The sequence below is a fragment of the Hypomesus nipponensis genome, chromosome 18 (assembly GCF_054491055.1).
Source record: "Hypomesus nipponensis isolate SF chromosome 18, ASM5449105v1, whole genome shotgun sequence".
NCBI lineage: Eukaryota > Metazoa > Chordata > Actinopteri > Osmeriformes > Osmeridae > Hypomesus > Hypomesus nipponensis.
The window spans coordinates 17,446,726-17,461,956 of record NC_140378.1 but is presented as its reverse complement, the minus strand read 5'-3'; the positions used below and the strand labels follow the sequence as shown (position 1 = coordinate 17,461,956).

The 15,231-nt window shown below is 46.5% G+C and overlaps 1 protein-coding gene across 2 annotated transcripts; it reads left to right on the top strand.

The window, feature by feature from the left end:
* Positions 1-928: 928 nt before the first annotated feature.
* Positions 929-13,788, top strand: ano11 (anoctamin 11). Of its 2 annotated transcripts, XM_084679151.1 has the most exons (23): positions 929-1,305; positions 1,918-2,053; positions 2,250-2,467; positions 2,974-3,081; positions 3,224-3,360; positions 3,576-3,633; positions 3,781-3,891; positions 4,086-4,251; positions 4,517-4,607; positions 6,182-6,278; positions 6,534-6,677; positions 6,925-7,062; positions 7,442-7,540; positions 8,208-8,310; positions 8,734-8,845; positions 8,934-8,988; positions 9,154-9,251; positions 10,254-10,390; positions 10,789-10,994; positions 11,086-11,222; positions 11,342-11,432; positions 12,154-12,279; positions 13,684-13,788. In XM_084679151.1, the coding sequence occupies exons 1-23, from the start codon at positions 1,174-1,176 to the stop codon at positions 13,708-13,710; spliced, it is 2,727 nt and encodes a 908-aa protein (XP_084535277.1). In that variant the 5' UTR covers positions 929-1,173; the 3' UTR covers positions 13,711-13,788. The 2 variants fall into 2 exon arrangements, 1 of the variants encoding a protein (XP_084535277.1); XR_014731999.1 differs by lacking the exons at positions 929-1,305; positions 1,918-2,053 and adding an exon at positions 13,114-13,258 and having other exon boundaries at positions 2,357-2,467; positions 2,978-3,081; positions 12,154-12,307; positions 13,684-13,771.
* The last annotated feature ends 1,443 nt before the right edge of the window (positions 13,789-15,231 follow it).

Below are 15,231 nucleotides of genomic sequence, written 5' to 3'. Positions count from 1 at the left end.
TTCAAGCCTCTTGCACTCAAGATACTTTGTAATATTTCACCCCCTTCTTTTTCTTCCTAGTGTGACTGAAGCAATGCAGAGAAAATATGAGTTATATAGATATCACTATACAATCAAGATAGAGTAAAAGTGAGGAACAGAGAGAGCAAGAGAGAGAAAGTGACAGAGGGGAAGAGAAAGTCACAAAAGTAATATCAATAAATCAATATAATCCAGACAGTGTCAATATTCTGCTACTAAGGCTTGACTCAGAGTGGGTCTGAATATTGACTGTTGACGAGAGACCAGCCCCAGCTTGTGTTAACCCTGTAGTGTAAATAATCAATTAGATTATTTTTTTATATTACGTTAAATATAACATTATATTATGTTTAACAGTTGGTGGTAATCAAGGAAGCATGCAGTCTGACAGTGAGATCAGAGAGGCACTCATCTCTCCTACAAGCTTCCTGGGATTCCGCCCTCTCAGATTCTCCTCCTCAAAATCCTACTCAGTAAAACCATGTATTATGTATGACCCAGCAGGCATCTGTGTTCCTGAACAGTATGTTTCCTCTGCTGAAACAAAAGCCTTCTGCCCGTATATTGGGAGCTTTACGGTATCCCACACTGCTCCGGTATCTCCCTGTGGAGTGGGAGAGATAGAGGGATGCAGGCAAGGAGAGGGAGGGGGAGAGAGAGAGAGAGAGAGAGAGAGAGAGAGAGAGAGAGAGAGAGAGAGAGAGAGAGAGAGAGAGAGAGAGAGAGAGAGAGAGAGAGAGAGAGAGAGAGAGAGAGAGAGAGAGAGAGAGAGAGAGAGAGAGAGAGAGAGAGAGAGAGAGAGAGAGAGAGAGAGGATAGGCAGGGAATGCACCATACCCACTCTTTCATCTTCGTCCTGCCTACAGGACCGTTGACACTGATGCTTAGGTATCTTGCTCTTTTCTTACTTATTTCTATCTGTGACGCAATAATTGTATGTTTTTCAGTTTATTTAATTGAAATGATAGAAACATGAGACACTAAACACTGGCATGTGAACCATCATGAGGGGAAACACTGCACAAGACTGCTTTAGTAGAGAGTGAGGAAAGAGTGCTTGCATTCCATGTTCTGTTTATCTCTGCAGCTTGACCGAGACTCACTTTTAGCCCTTTTGTCATCATCCGTCATCATCCTTCCATCCTCCTCATCATGTTGAGGAAGACTTCAGAGCGGATGATGTCTGACAGGGAGGTGCTGTTGGATCTGGACGACGCGGGCGAACCACAACCTATGGACTGTTACGGGAGCCTGCACAACGGGGGATTCATCCCACAGCGATACGTGAGTCCCACTCTCACCCCTCCCCCAAGCCCCAAGTCCCTCACCCCCCACCTCCCCCCAGCCCCTCACCCCTCACCTCCCCCCACCTCCCCCAAGCCCCTCCAGGACTCCTCTCCCTGGTGTCACACTGCACACGCTCCACTGACCTGGACGGCGCAGTCAATCTTGAAAGGGGCTTTTACGCTGACTCCAAAAGAACCTCGCAGTTTTATCGAGTCCCAGATGATCTTAGATTCAAGCAGGGATTTGACTCATCTGACCGCGGGTCTCTCCACTTGGCTGTATTGATTTTCCTGTGATCTGGAAGACGCTTGGTTCATTTCAACCAGTGTTCTTTTTATGACGATAGAATCTTCAATCAATATTGTGAAGTGTAGGCTTTCATCGCAATGCGTTTTACCAAGAGATCATTAGATGGTTAGATGTCGCTCTGTGGGAATACATTATGTTATTGCTGTGACAGTATGTCAGATTGACTTAATATAGTAAAATGCATTCCAAATTCTCATCCAGAGAATTTTTGTATAAGTGATCCTATTCATTACAAGTTACTGGTGTAAGATGGTGGATGTGAATGTGCTGTGTGTTCTCATGGATCTGATATCTGTTCAGCTCTCCACTGCGGCCACAGGTGACAGACTGGAGGAGGATGATCATGATGACCCCATCTACATCCACTGTGACGCCAGAACCAGCCAACCAGCACCCCCCGTTGGGAACTACTTCAGAGACGGAAGAACCAAAATAGGTCATTCACAGTTGTGGAGTAGCGTAGCACTTTTATTACGTGTATCAAATCACAAAACGTTGAGTTGCACTGTGCAGTTTTTCAACACGGGTTTTTGTTACTCACTTCAGAGCTGTATGTCAAATGTTCCTTAAGGAACTAAGCAGAACCAGATAGACTCTTAACCTGTAGCTCTGTGTGTTTGACCCTGCGTCAGATTTTGTGTTGGTGTGGGAGCTGCGTTCCCGGAAAAAGCGTCGCTCCAAAGGGAGGGGGGCGGGGGCAGCCGGTGAAGGGGGGGGCGGGGGAGATGAGGGCGGGGACGAGGTGGGCGCTGAGGAGGAGAGCAGGTCCGAGAGGCACCATGCCCAGCTAGCTCGCTGGAGGGACAAATTCACCCAGAATCTATGGACTGCCGGCTTGCTGGTGGAGAAGGTATGAAGATGGTTACTGTACAGCAGGAGTCTCCCAACCGGGTTCCTAGAGAGCCACCTGCCTGTTTGTTTTTGCTCCAACCACACTTGTTTGACCTGATTCAACACTAGTTACTTGATCCACCAGATAATTATTGAAATCAGTTGTGCTAGATTCGTGTTGGAGTGTACACTTACAGGCAGGCAGCTCTCCAGGAAAAACGGTGGACACCCCTGCTCTGTGGAAACTTGGTGTATTCATGTATTCCGGGAGTCAGATGGCTAAGCGGTTAGGGAATTGGACTAGTAATCTGACGGTTGCCAGATCGATTCCCGGCTGTGCCAAATGAAGTTGTGTCCTTGTGCAAGGCCTTTCACCCTACTTGTCGGGGGGGGGGGGGGGGGGGGGGGGGGAATGTCGCTCTGGATAAGAGCATCTGCTAAATGACTGAATGTAAATGTATTCCGTGTTGATATCTTTTGTTTAATTTTGCTGTTTTTTTGGGTTGTCTTTGGCCACTGCGTCAGGAAGTAACATCAAGTGAGAAGAAGACCATCCATTATCTGAAACTCAATGCTCCCTGGGAGGTGCTGCTGTACTACGCGGAGGAGCTCTGCCTTAGAGCGCCACTACAGGTCAACGCTTGTATTGCAATTTGGAGAGAAAAAACGTCAACCGTGAAAGTTAATCGTCTCACTTGATGCTAATGACACACCGTTTGTCTAACGTTTTTTTTCGATTGAAATGTGTTCGTCAAAAGTGCATTTTGTTATTTAGGCCCAGCCGAACCCTGACTTCAACTCATCTGCTCGGGTTCTGAGGAAAATGTGCATTCCAAACATCATGGAGCAGTCTGTTCCCAACAGACCCCTGGATTACTACACCTGTGCCTTCCGAAAGTCCAAGATGGAGAAGTGAGTTTTCACACAGACCGTAAACAGCCATGGTCATTCATTGCAAAGCCCAACTGTAATCCATCTTGTTGCACTGAATCAAACATGGAACTAAGGAGGGTTGTATTTTATCCTAGAAATTAATAGAAAAATTACTTCTGTTTGAGAGTACATCCTCGTACAAATGTCTGAGCTTGTAACCCACAACTAGTTTAACCAATTTTGTTCCTTTGCAGGTTTTTAGGCTGTGAAAAACGTGACACCTATTTCACAAACACACAGAGACACCGTATTGTGAGTCCGTTGTTTTCTACACCCCAAGTTTTTGGCTAACAGACAATCATCAAATAAACATCAATTTGAATCTATAGATTTTTGTATCAATGGATCTGTTACAAAAAAACCCTATCTACATAGCTCCTGATCTGTGTGTAACTGCAGGTGTATGAGATTCTGTCGAGGACCTTGTATGGCAAGAGGAAGCGTGCGGAGGTGGGCGTGGCCCGACTGCTCAACGAGGGGGCATTCACCGCGGCCTTTCCCCTGCACGAGGTCAGACACACTGTGTGTGTGTGTGTGGGGGGGGGGTTCTGTGTGTTTATTTGTGCCGCCACGTGTGTCTACTGTATTTGTGTGTGTGTGAGTGTGTGTGAGTGTGTGTGAGTGTGTGTGAGTGTGTGTGAGTGTGTGTGAGTGTGTGTAGGTCCTGCTTGATGCCCTTCTGTTGACTCGTGTTCATTCACAAGGGTCCCTTCGAGCTCCCAGACTATGAGGTGCGGCCAGACGAGCTAAACCAGAGGCAGGTTCTGTTCCACTACTGGGCCCGCTGGTCCAGGTGGTACAAGTACCAGCCTCTGGACCACATCAGAGAGTACTTTGGAGAGAAGATAGCCTTGTACTTTGCTTGGCTGGGTAAGCAGAACCCCTCACACACTATGGCATGCTCATTGGAAGTCCAGATTGTTTACAGTAATGTGTATCTTGTTGTACTGTGAGCAGCAAGACATTGCGTCAAATGTGAGGAGATGCTACCCATTTAAAACCCTCATCTGATACCCGTTCACCAGTATAGAGCTGTCACCGGCAGCACGATACGGCCAGAAAGCGGGTTAATTAGTAGCCCCTGCAGTGTTGTGTGTGAGCCAGGGGCGTTGAGAAGGTTCCTGTGTCTCCGCAGGCTTCTACACCGCCTGGCTGCTGCCCGCCGCTGTGGTGGGCACCTTCGTCTTCGTGTCTGGGGTCATGTCCATGGGGAGCAACACCCCTGCGTAGGTTTGCACCTCCTCCTCAGGCCGTCCCTCCTCCTCCTCCCTCCCCTCCTCCGGGGCTGGGCAGCGCCAGCTTGCTTTGAGAGATACAGTGGGCTGCTGCCACATCTGCTCGTGTGGTCAACAAGCTGTGCGGAAACGTTGGAAGAATTCTTGTTCCTCCTCCAGTGTTCTGCTCTGTCTTAAACCAAGCAGTAACACTGGCATGCTTTCACATTTGTGTGTGAGAAAGCGTGTGCGTGTGTAATGTCTGTGAGAGAGATTGTGTGAGTGTATGTGTGTGCGTGCACAAGGGAAGACAGAAGGTAGGTCTCGTTGATTGTTCACTGGGCTCCGATGTGTTTCCTTGGCAACCGCAGTGCAACCACTGTCCTGGGGACGTGCGTCGAGGGTCCTGGGTGACTAGCGGTAGATTTATAAAGCTATAAACATGAACAACTCAAGGAAATAAGATGGTGGAACATTAAGCCATTGCCAGTGTCAGAGGAAGCTAGGGGAGGAAGAAGGAAAAGGAGTATAGTGTTGCAGACACGAGGGGATTACTGTAATTACCAACATATCCCTGAGATTAGAGCCATTGATCATTGGCGAAAAGCCAAAAAACATTAGCTCGGGCTGATGTAGTGTAAAGTCTGTAGGCAATCAACAGATAATGATCTTCCCATTACATCGACGGCAGACAAGAAGTTTCTCAGTCAGCTAAGTGTATGTCGATATATCTGATATGTGACATGCTGTGTATTGTCTCCATGTACCTCACATCCTACCAAGACAAGTGTAGAAATCCTCTTCCAGCTCACCCTCCTGTTTATCCTTTCATCTCCTTCGCTCTTCTTTATCTCTGCCATCATGTAAATTCTGCTTGTGTGTGTGTGTGTGCACAGAGATAGGAAGTAACAAAGTACAAATACTTTGTTACTGCACTGAAGTAGATTTTTGGTATCAGTACTTCATTACACAACGTTGTGTACTTTCACTCCTTAAACTTTTTACACAAATATCTGTACTTCTTAAATGTTCAAGTCAGGCTTGTTACTTTAGTTTGAATCTGTATTTGATGGCATGATCTCTGTCTCTCCTCTCCTTTCATTTTGTGTGGGGGAAAAAGTTTTGAAAAAAAGTTTCAAAAGGTTGAAAAAAATTGAGAGAAAATAAATAAAATAAAAAAGTTTGGAATGGCTGAAACTATTATTTCAACAAAAAAAATAGTTTGCCAAAAAAGTTTTGAACAAAAAAGTTTCGAAAGGTTTAAACTATTGAGAAAAAAGTTAAAACTTGGAAAATGTTTGTGTCGTGTTGATATCGTCGGTGTCAAAAAGGATTCCTGGCGAATGCGGCGTGTCTATAGTGTAATTTTGTATTCATGTATTAATATGGTGTGAGGTCCAGTTTACCAGCATGACACTACAACACTTTGTAGTAATGCCTACTTTTTTACTTAATTATGTAAGAGCCCAGACTTTTTAAACACAATTATACTGTACTTCTACTTGAGTGAAGGATGTGTGTACTTTTTCCATCTGTGTGTGTGTGTGTATGTGTGTTTGTATGTGTGTGTGTGTTCTTGTCGACAGCAAGGAGATCTGCTCCAGTGGGTCCAGCTTCCTGATGTGTCCTCTTTGTGAGAAATGCCAGGCTTGGAACATGTCTGACATCTGCCCCATGGCCAAGGTACACCCAGCCAACCATCGCAGACGTTCACCTAACCATGTGACCCAAACCAGGAAGTCTCAACAGGGACATTTCCCTGCTTCCATGGGAGCATCCAGTAAATCCAGAACTAAGGAAACAATACCTAAACTTAACAATATCGTTGTTCTCTCTTCACAGGACCACATATGGTGTCTTACCAAATACCACAAGACTATAATAGGGTGCCTTATTGTACTGTGTAACATGTCAACATTGTAGTCTATCTGTGTGCAGATGGGCTACCTGTTCGATCACCCTGGTACAGTGTTCTTCAGCGTCTTCATGTCCTTCTGGGCCGTCACCTTCCTGGAGTACTGGAAACGCAAGATGGCCACCCTGGCTCACCACTGGGACTGTATGGATTTCCACGAGGAGGAAGTAAGCCATTTAGCACGGTTATGGTTTCACTGTAAAAACAAGGCTTGTAGAAGCATTTATCGACGGTTGTTTAGTGACATTGCCTCAGTCCCGACTGGAATTTTCCTTCCAAGTACTTTATGGCGATTCCTATTAAGTTAGACTTTTACGGTACATCATTCATTGACATTCGCCCCATGTCCTCATAGCAATCTTTCTCTAAACCTCTGTGAGTGACGTGTCTCTCTACATGGCCTCCTTGTCGCAGGAGCGTCCGAGGCCAGAGTTTGCTGCCATGGCTCCTGCCATGGAGCACAACCCAGTGACCGGCGTGAAGGAGCCCTACTTCCCTGAGAAGGCCCGCCTCTCCCGCATGCTCACTGGCTCCATGGTCATCGTCGTCATGGTGAGCTACTGTACATTTACATTTAGTCATTTAGCAGACGCTCTTATCCAGAGCGACTTAGTTAGTTGGTACAGGGACGTTCCTCCCCCGAGGCAAGTAGGGTGAAGTGCCTTGCCCAAGGACACAGCGTCATTTGGCATGGACGGGAATCAAACTGGCAAACATCAGATTAATAACCAGATTCCCTAACTGCTCAGCCATCTGACTCACTGTAGGAGTGTGTGTGTTACAGTTTGCGTTTCTCTGTGTGTGTGGTGTGCGGGTGGTTGGTTAGTTCCAATACTGTAACGTATCGTGTTGTCATTGACATAACCTTGTTTATACTATATCAGAGTGTGGAAGCCTATGCGCGTTTCCCTGCTTGTGTGTCTGCCCACAGCTGTGCGTGGTGATGATCTTCCTGGTCACAGTTATCATGTACCGCGGCATCATCAGTGTCAAGATGTACGACACGGGCAGCGCCGTCTTGCGCACTCAGGTATGCTGAGCAGTGTTGCCAATTTAATTTACTGCTGAGCGGTCTTGCGACTTTTCACCTTTCCTTAGCCAAAAGCTCTCATCTAGCAGCTGAAGGCAAATCTAGCAGCTAAAAGCAATTTCTGTTTTCTTTGTTGAGCGGCAGCAAAATAACTGGATATGTACTTTCATGTTGTCATAGAAAACTCACCCTCACATAGAAAAAGCCACCTCCAGAGCTGCGATAGTCTGGATATATTAATACATTTTTAAATGTTATATATAGCGAGGGTGTGGATGAGGGGCTCAATTTGGTTTGAATTCACGTCATCACGTAATCTAGCTACTATTCAGAGAGCCAAAAGCGAGTTTGAGGGAGATTTTCATTTTGCAACACTGATGCTAACTCAGCAGTAGCATCTTCCTAACACCTGACAGATTGCTGGACTTGTGCCAGCACATGCATTGGTTCTGATTAAAATATTTTAATTTAGTCTTAGTGTCACTGAAACCTGTATACTTTGATCATGTGGTTGACCTTCGTTGTGTGTCTTTGTGTGTATGTGTGTGTGTTGCATGTGCGTGTGTATGTTACGTCTATGTGTGTGTGATGCTTGTGTGAGTGTGTGTATGTTATATGTGTGTGTGTGTATGTTATATGTGTGTGTCTATATGTGTGTCTTCCTCAGGCAGGCAACATTGCCAACATCTCGGGGAGCATGGTGAATCTGGCTCTGATCCTGCTGATGGGGCAGGTTTATACAGCGTTAGCAGAGCAGCTCACCAAATGGGGTGAGAACAGCTTTGCTTCTCCACCCTGGGCTGCACCACCCAGGCCCCCTGGTCTGCACCACCCAGGCCCCCTGGGCTGCACCACCCAGCTCCTGGCAGGGGAAGCAGTGCTAAGATTTTAAGTGTCTGAATTTATTCACAGAAGAGGTTTCAGGGTCGAAGATTTGTAATCGCAATTTGTGTTTAATCGGAAACGCTGTAACTCTGCCAATACCCGAAGCACTGACTGATCCAGTAGGGCCTCTCACTGTAGTGGGCACTTATTTTTATTTACTGGCCATTTATATCCACACTTAGACAGGGCACTGTCACATTATTTTACCGCGTAAAGTCGAGCTGTATTTCTCTCCCTGGTTGCTCCTCTCATGAATGTATTTCTGTGATAACTGTACACATGCTGCTGCTGTTGTTGTCGTTGCACAGAGATGCACAGAACCCAGACCCAGTATGAAGACGCCTTCACGTTCAAGGTGTTTGTGTTCCAGTTTGTCAACTTCTACTCTTCTCCCTTCTATGTGGCCTTCTTCAAGGGAAGGTGAGGGGGGGGAAAGGAGCAAATGTCTGTTTAAAAACTAATGAAAACCCATTGTAAACTGGGTTGTTTGTTTCCTTATCATTGACAGGTTTGTGGGGTTCCCGGGTCATTATGGAACTCTGTTCGGGATGAGGAATGAGGATGTAAGTGTCAGTTGAGGCTGTTGATTTCTAGACTGATATTTTAATGATGATTAAATGTAATTAGATTGTGATTGTGAAAAATGATGTTGCAAGTGTGAGCATGTATTTTATTGAAACTGTGTATACGTGTGTGTGTGTGTGTGTGTGTGTGTGTGTGTATTTTAGTGTGGCCCCGGCGGTTGTCTCATTGAGCTTGCTGAACAGCTCTTCATCATCATGGTGGGGAAACAGCTCATCAGCAACGTTCAGGAGTTTGTCATCCCGTATGTTTCTTCAGTCTTCAGATCCTGTAGAGTCAGGAATACGACTGCTTTTGTTATGTTTTGGCATCCCTATGCTTCACTGCTGTCTGACTAGACTGTAACAGCCTTGGGGAAAACGCACTTCTCAGTTGGACTCTTCTGGATACATAAGGCCAAAAAACAACATTGATTATAAATAACTGTTTGACTTATTTAGATATTGTTGTCACAGTGTCTTCTATATCAAACATACCTCCAGCTAGCTTTGCATACAGTATTATTTCTCTCTGTATGTATGCACAGTAATGCTGGAACACGTACTACAGAGATGAAAGGAAGCTTTCACACCCAGTGGTGCGCTGGTGCTGCATTATGATGCTTTACAGCTTTACTGTAATCTGCTCTGAGTGTCTTGGGTCTGCAGTGACTGGAACAGTACAACACTCACTGCTGCAGCATTGGCACAGCCAGTAGATGTGGTGTGTGTGTGTGTGTGTGTGTGTGTGTGAACATCATCATCTCATCTCTCCTCACTATCTCACTTCTCCTCCACCTCCTCACCTTCTCTCTTCTCCTCCTCATCATTCCTCTTCTCCTCCACCTCCTCCACCTTTTTACCCTCTCTCCTCCACATTCTTACCCTCTCTCTTCCATCTCTCCTCCACCTCCTCCACCTTTTTACCCTCTCTCCTCCACCTTCTTACCCTTTTTTCTTTCATCTCTCCTCCACCTCCTCCACATTCTCTCTTCTCCTCCTCATCATTCCTCTTCTCCTCCACCTCCTCCACCTTTTTACCCTCTCTCCTCCACATTCTTACCCTCTCTCTTCCATCTCTCCTCCACCTCCTCCACCTTTTTACCCTCTCTCCTCCACATTCTTACCCTCTCTCTTCCATCTCTCCTCCACCTCCTCCACCTTCTTACCCCTTTTTCTTTCATCTCTCCTCCACCTCCTCCACATTCTTACCCTCGTTCTTTCATCTCTCCTCCACCTCCTCTTTCTCCTCACCCTCCTCTCTCCAGGAAAGTGAAGGCGTGGAGACAGAAGCGGGCCCTGGACAAGGTGAGGGGCCCGCGGCTCTCCCAGGAGTCTCGGCGTTGGGAGGAGGACTACCAGCTGGTGGAGTGTGAGGGGCTGTTTGAGGAGTACCTGGAGATTGGTGAGCAGCCCTCCAATCACTGGCCAGCAACCAAACTGTCACTCATTTGGACACCCACTGGACAGATGGACAGACAGACAGATGGATGGACACAGAGAGAGATATGAAGAGCAAGATTGAGAGAGAGACAGAGAGAGAGAGAGACAGAAAGAGACACACAGAGAGAGACACACACACAGAGAGAGAGAGAGAGAGAGAGAGAGAGAGAGAGAGAGAGAGAGAGAGAGAGAGAGAGAGAGAGAGAGAGAGAGAGAGAGAGAGAGAGAGAGAGAGAGAGAGAGAGAGAGAGAGAGAGAGAGAGAGAGAGAGAGAGAGAGAGAGAGAGAGAGATATGAGAGAGAGGGATGGCTGCTCAGTGTAATTCCCCAGCAACATGGTTGTTGTCCTCCACCCTGTAGTGCTCCAGTTTGGCTTCATCACCATCTTCGTGGCAGCGTTCCCTCTGGCTCCACTCTTCGCCCTCCTCAACAACTGGGCTGAGGTTCGCCTGGACGCTCACAAGTTTGTGTGTGAGTACCGCAGGCCGGTGGCAGAGCGCGCCCAGAACATAGGAGTGTGGTTCAACATCCTGGAAGCCCTTTCGCACCTGTCGGTCATCGTCAATGTGAGTCCCCCTGCCTCATGCAAGTCAGCAGAGTCATACCATTTACCCACAGGGTTAGTCTAGACTGATACAATGGACAATTTGCTTACAGGCTTTCTTGATTGCCTTCACGTCCGATTTCCTACCTCGACTGCTGTACCAGTACAGGTTTGACAACAATCTGAGTGGATACGTTAACTTCACCCTGGCCTACGCACCACCAAGCTACACAAACCACTCCATGTGCAGGTAACACCGTCCGTTCTCCCGGTTGACAGACAAGTCACCAGCAGAGGGCAGTATTGGTGTTTATATTTTTGACTCGTGTTCATTTTGCCGCCTCCTGTTGCTGTTCTATTCCCTTTTAGGTACAAAGCTTTCCGGGACAACAATGGAAGCTACACCCTGGTTTACTGGGAACTACTTGCAGTGAGGCTAGGCTTCATAATCGCTTTTGAGGTAGAGAAGTGACCCTCTGTCTCTCCGTCTATAGGGTTCCTCCTGTCACAGAATTGTCTTTCTGTTCTTCTCTGACTTTTCTTTTGTTGCCGGCATTCTCTCTCTCACCTGCTGATCATTCTCCTCCTGGATGTCAGTTTTTCCATTCAGTATCCCTGCTGCCCATTCCCCGGGTGTTATTGTGTTTCTGGGATCCTTTGAAGCTTCCCTCTCCCTAGTAATCTTCAGCCCTCCGTCTTTGAAATGGTGTTTATCTCTTTTAAGTTTATCACCTTCACTCCATACATTCAGTTTTCTTCACGCACGCTCTATTGGACAGTTCCTCTGTAATTTTACATCCACCATCCTCCCTTGCTATTTTCCTTCTTTTTTTTCCTTCCTTCCTTCCTTCCTTCCTTCCTTCCTTCCTTCCTTCCTTCCTTCCTTCCTTCCTTCCTTCCTTCCTTCCTTCCTTCCTTCCTTCCTTCCTTCCTTCCTTCCTTCCTTCCTTTCTCCTTCACTCCTACATCTTACCACTAACTGTCTAATACTTCGATCTCACTCCTGCTCTCCCCCATCCCTTCCCTGCTCCCTCCCCCCCTCCTTCCCCTTCCTTCCTTCCTTCCTTCCTTCCTTCCTTCCTTCCCTCCCTTCTCTCTCTCTCTCTCTCTCTCCCTCTCTCTCTCTCTCTCTCTCTCTCTCTCTCTCTCTCTCTCTCTCCCTCCCCCATACCTCTCCTCAGCATGTGGTGTTCTTCGTCCTGCGAGCGATAGACTGGATGGTCCCTGACGTTCCAGAGTCTCTGGAGCTGCAGATCAAGAGGGAGCGCTACCTGGCCAAGCAAGCGCTGGCAGACAACCAGCTGCTGGTGAGTGGAGCTCCTCTCTCCAGCCCAGGTCGGTGGAACACAGCAACGGGGACACACACCTCCAGACACACACACACTCACACTCACCCACCCCTAGCCACCTCCATGTCACGTGTGTGTGTGAGAGAGTTTTTCCCCCTGTTAAGCAAACACCAGGTCTGTTTCGGATGGCCCATGGTAGCTGTCCCTGTATTTTTAAATGGCAGGAACCAGATTCAGATGAATTTAGTTATAGCGCAGTTAATTCACCTAGAGGGGGACTGGGTTGAGTGGTAAAGACAGGAGAAAAGGTGAACTTCCTCAGACCAAATATAAGAAGCCCTCAAACACGAGCATTTCCACATCTGTGGTTTTAGGCCAGTGTCATCATGTGCCCACAAAGTTACTAAAGTACACAGGAGTTCACGCCAAGCTGGGTGAAGCTCTGTGGGGGTGTATGATGAATCACTCAGGTAAATGTATTGATCCGTAGAGGTTGGAACTATGGTGTAAATAGGTTACATATCATATACATATGGAGTCAGAATCTCCAATCAATGAATTCCAGACCTTTTAGGGATTCTAAAAACACACCTTGTTATGGTGCTTCACCCACTGCTTGGATGAGGGGGGAAATCTGGAAGTTTCAATTGGGAGCTTGTTCAAGGAGAGAGACCAGCTCACTACAAGGTAGATGCATTGCTGCTTATATCAGCTTGTTGCTCCATAATAATTGATCAAATTAATCAAATAACAAATATTTTATTTGTATCGAACCTTGACTTTTTACCTACAACAGTTTTATTTACTATTCACATTTGACAGGATGTAATGTTTGTGGACATCTTGATACAGATAAGCCTATATACTGTATGTGGAGGCTAAAGGTTAAACCCTAACCACTAAACTGCAGCATCACTGCAGGTCTTCATCCATACAAACACATTTCTCCCTGCCCCCTCCTTCCCACTGAGACATGCCTGTCCATCAGCGTTGTGAGGTCAGTGATGTGTCTGTCGGTGTGTGTGCCCTCGTGTTCTGACTGCTCTGTTGTCGTGGTGTGTTTCGTGTGGTTGATGTCTAAGCTGGGGTGAGTACTTCTCACACACTCCCTCTTGTAGTCTATTGTAGCACGGGCTGTTACGATGAGTCCACCGTGGTCGTTTGTACATGTTTGGTCCTGTCTTGCTATCATTTTTATTTTTTTGCTTAGACATTAATATAATCCTGGAGTGTAACAGTGTAATGGACTTGGGAGAAATTGTAGTGTATTCAGATAAACGATATGTGGACAGTTTTCTTTGTGTCAGTTTGTAGTGGTTCATGTGTCAGCTATTTTACACTGCTCTGGTCTGAAGACTCTTGCCTGCCTGTTTTCTTCTCAACTCTCCCTGTCCAAACTCAACTATGCTGTGTGCCCTGAAGCAAGCGACGCGTCCTTTGGCAACATGAGTTAGGACTGCAGTGCGGAAGCTGGGGGGTGTGCACAGTGAGAAGAAGAAGAAGAAGAAAGGGAGGGGGGTTTCGTGTGTGTGTGTGTGTGTGTGTGGGGGGGGGGGGGGGGTGGGTGGGTTTGGGAGGGGGGGCATGGGGGTTCAGTGGGATATGCAAAATCGATTTTTAAAACGGGTTGTTATAGTAACACTGACTTATTTTCTCATTGGCTGCTTGACCATGTGAGACTGTCAGTCCATGACATTGTTTACAGCAGAACTCTGGTCTGGTTCTGAAACTCTCCAGTGTCGTCAAGTTCTGTTCTGCAAAAACCAGCATCAGCACCCTGAATTCATGTCTTGCATGATTGGCATAGCACCAAACTCGTAACTGAGTGATTCACGTGCTGAAAGAGAAGCTAGAGGGTTCTGGGGGTTCCCCTTGTGCAGGCTGGTCGAACCCAGGTTTCAGGTTTACAGAATAGAATCGAGATGGGTACATTTTTGCTGATCCACAATTCTGCTTGACGGTGAGCTGGTAATTATTGTCCTTCGGTTACTATAAAAATAATTACTGACATTTTACAGTGTTGGAATGTAATTGACCTTTGAACTTAACGTTAACATAAATTTAACATCTGCACCTCTCTTAGGCCATGCTACATTACTGACATGTAAATATAATGTGCCTAAATGTTTATGGCTTTTCTACAGTATTGCTTTATATTTATATAGAGATTGAATACATTGGGAATATTGTTGGTATAAGAGTTGTGACTGTAAGATGTATGTAAACTGAAGATGGAAGTCCATCTATGTGACTTGTAAGTGTGTCCGTTTTGAATGTTTTTCTTTGGGGAAATAAACATGATGTGATGAATGTGAAACACAAAGCCTCTTGTTTTTGAATGATAAAATGCTCACTGGTGATAAGCACATTTTTATTCCAGCAAATTAAAATGCCACAAACTGCAGGGACAGAGACAGATGAAACTATGTTGATTTATTGGGAGTCAAAAAGAGACAGGTGTTCTTCTCTTAATGATTTCTCTCTCGTCCCCTCCGCCCTCTAGAAAATATTCTTGAGGCCTTGGGCTACTGCTCTTTTTATTCATCTCCCTCCCTCTCTCTCTCGTTCTCCGTCCATTCCCTTCTCCCCTTCTTGCTCTCTCTCTCGCTCTCTCTCTCTCTCTCTCTCTTATTCTCTCACTCCCATCTTTGACTCACTCTCTCACCCTCATCTTCGATTCACTCTCTTTCTCGCTGAACAACCCACTCTCTCTCTCTCTCTCTCTCTCTCTCTTTCTCTCTCTCTCTCTCTCTCTCTCTCTCTCTCTCTCTCTCTCCTTCTCTCTCCACCCCCCCCCCTCTTTCTCTCTCCCTCTCTCCATATCCTTCTCTTATTGTATTTCCCTGTCTCTTTCTCATACTCTCTCCGTCTCCCCCTTCTCTCTGCATCTCTCTATCTCTCTTTCCACCCCCCCTCGCTCTCTCTCTCTCTCTCCACCCCCCCCCCCCCTTTCTCTTTGAGAGTTCACCG

Coding starts and splice junctions, on each gene's coding strand:
- ano11 (XM_084679151.1), top strand. CDS start 1,174: ATGTTGAGGAAGACTTCAGAGCGGATGATGTCTGACAGGGAGGTGCTG. Junction 1,306..1,917: donor GATTCATCCCACAGCGATAC/GTGAGTCCCACT, acceptor ATATCTGTTCAG/CTCTCCACTGCGGCCACAGG. Junction 4,252..4,516: donor CTTGTACTTTGCTTGGCTGG/GTAAGCAGAACC, acceptor GTGTCTCCGCAG/GCTTCTACACCGCCTGGCTG.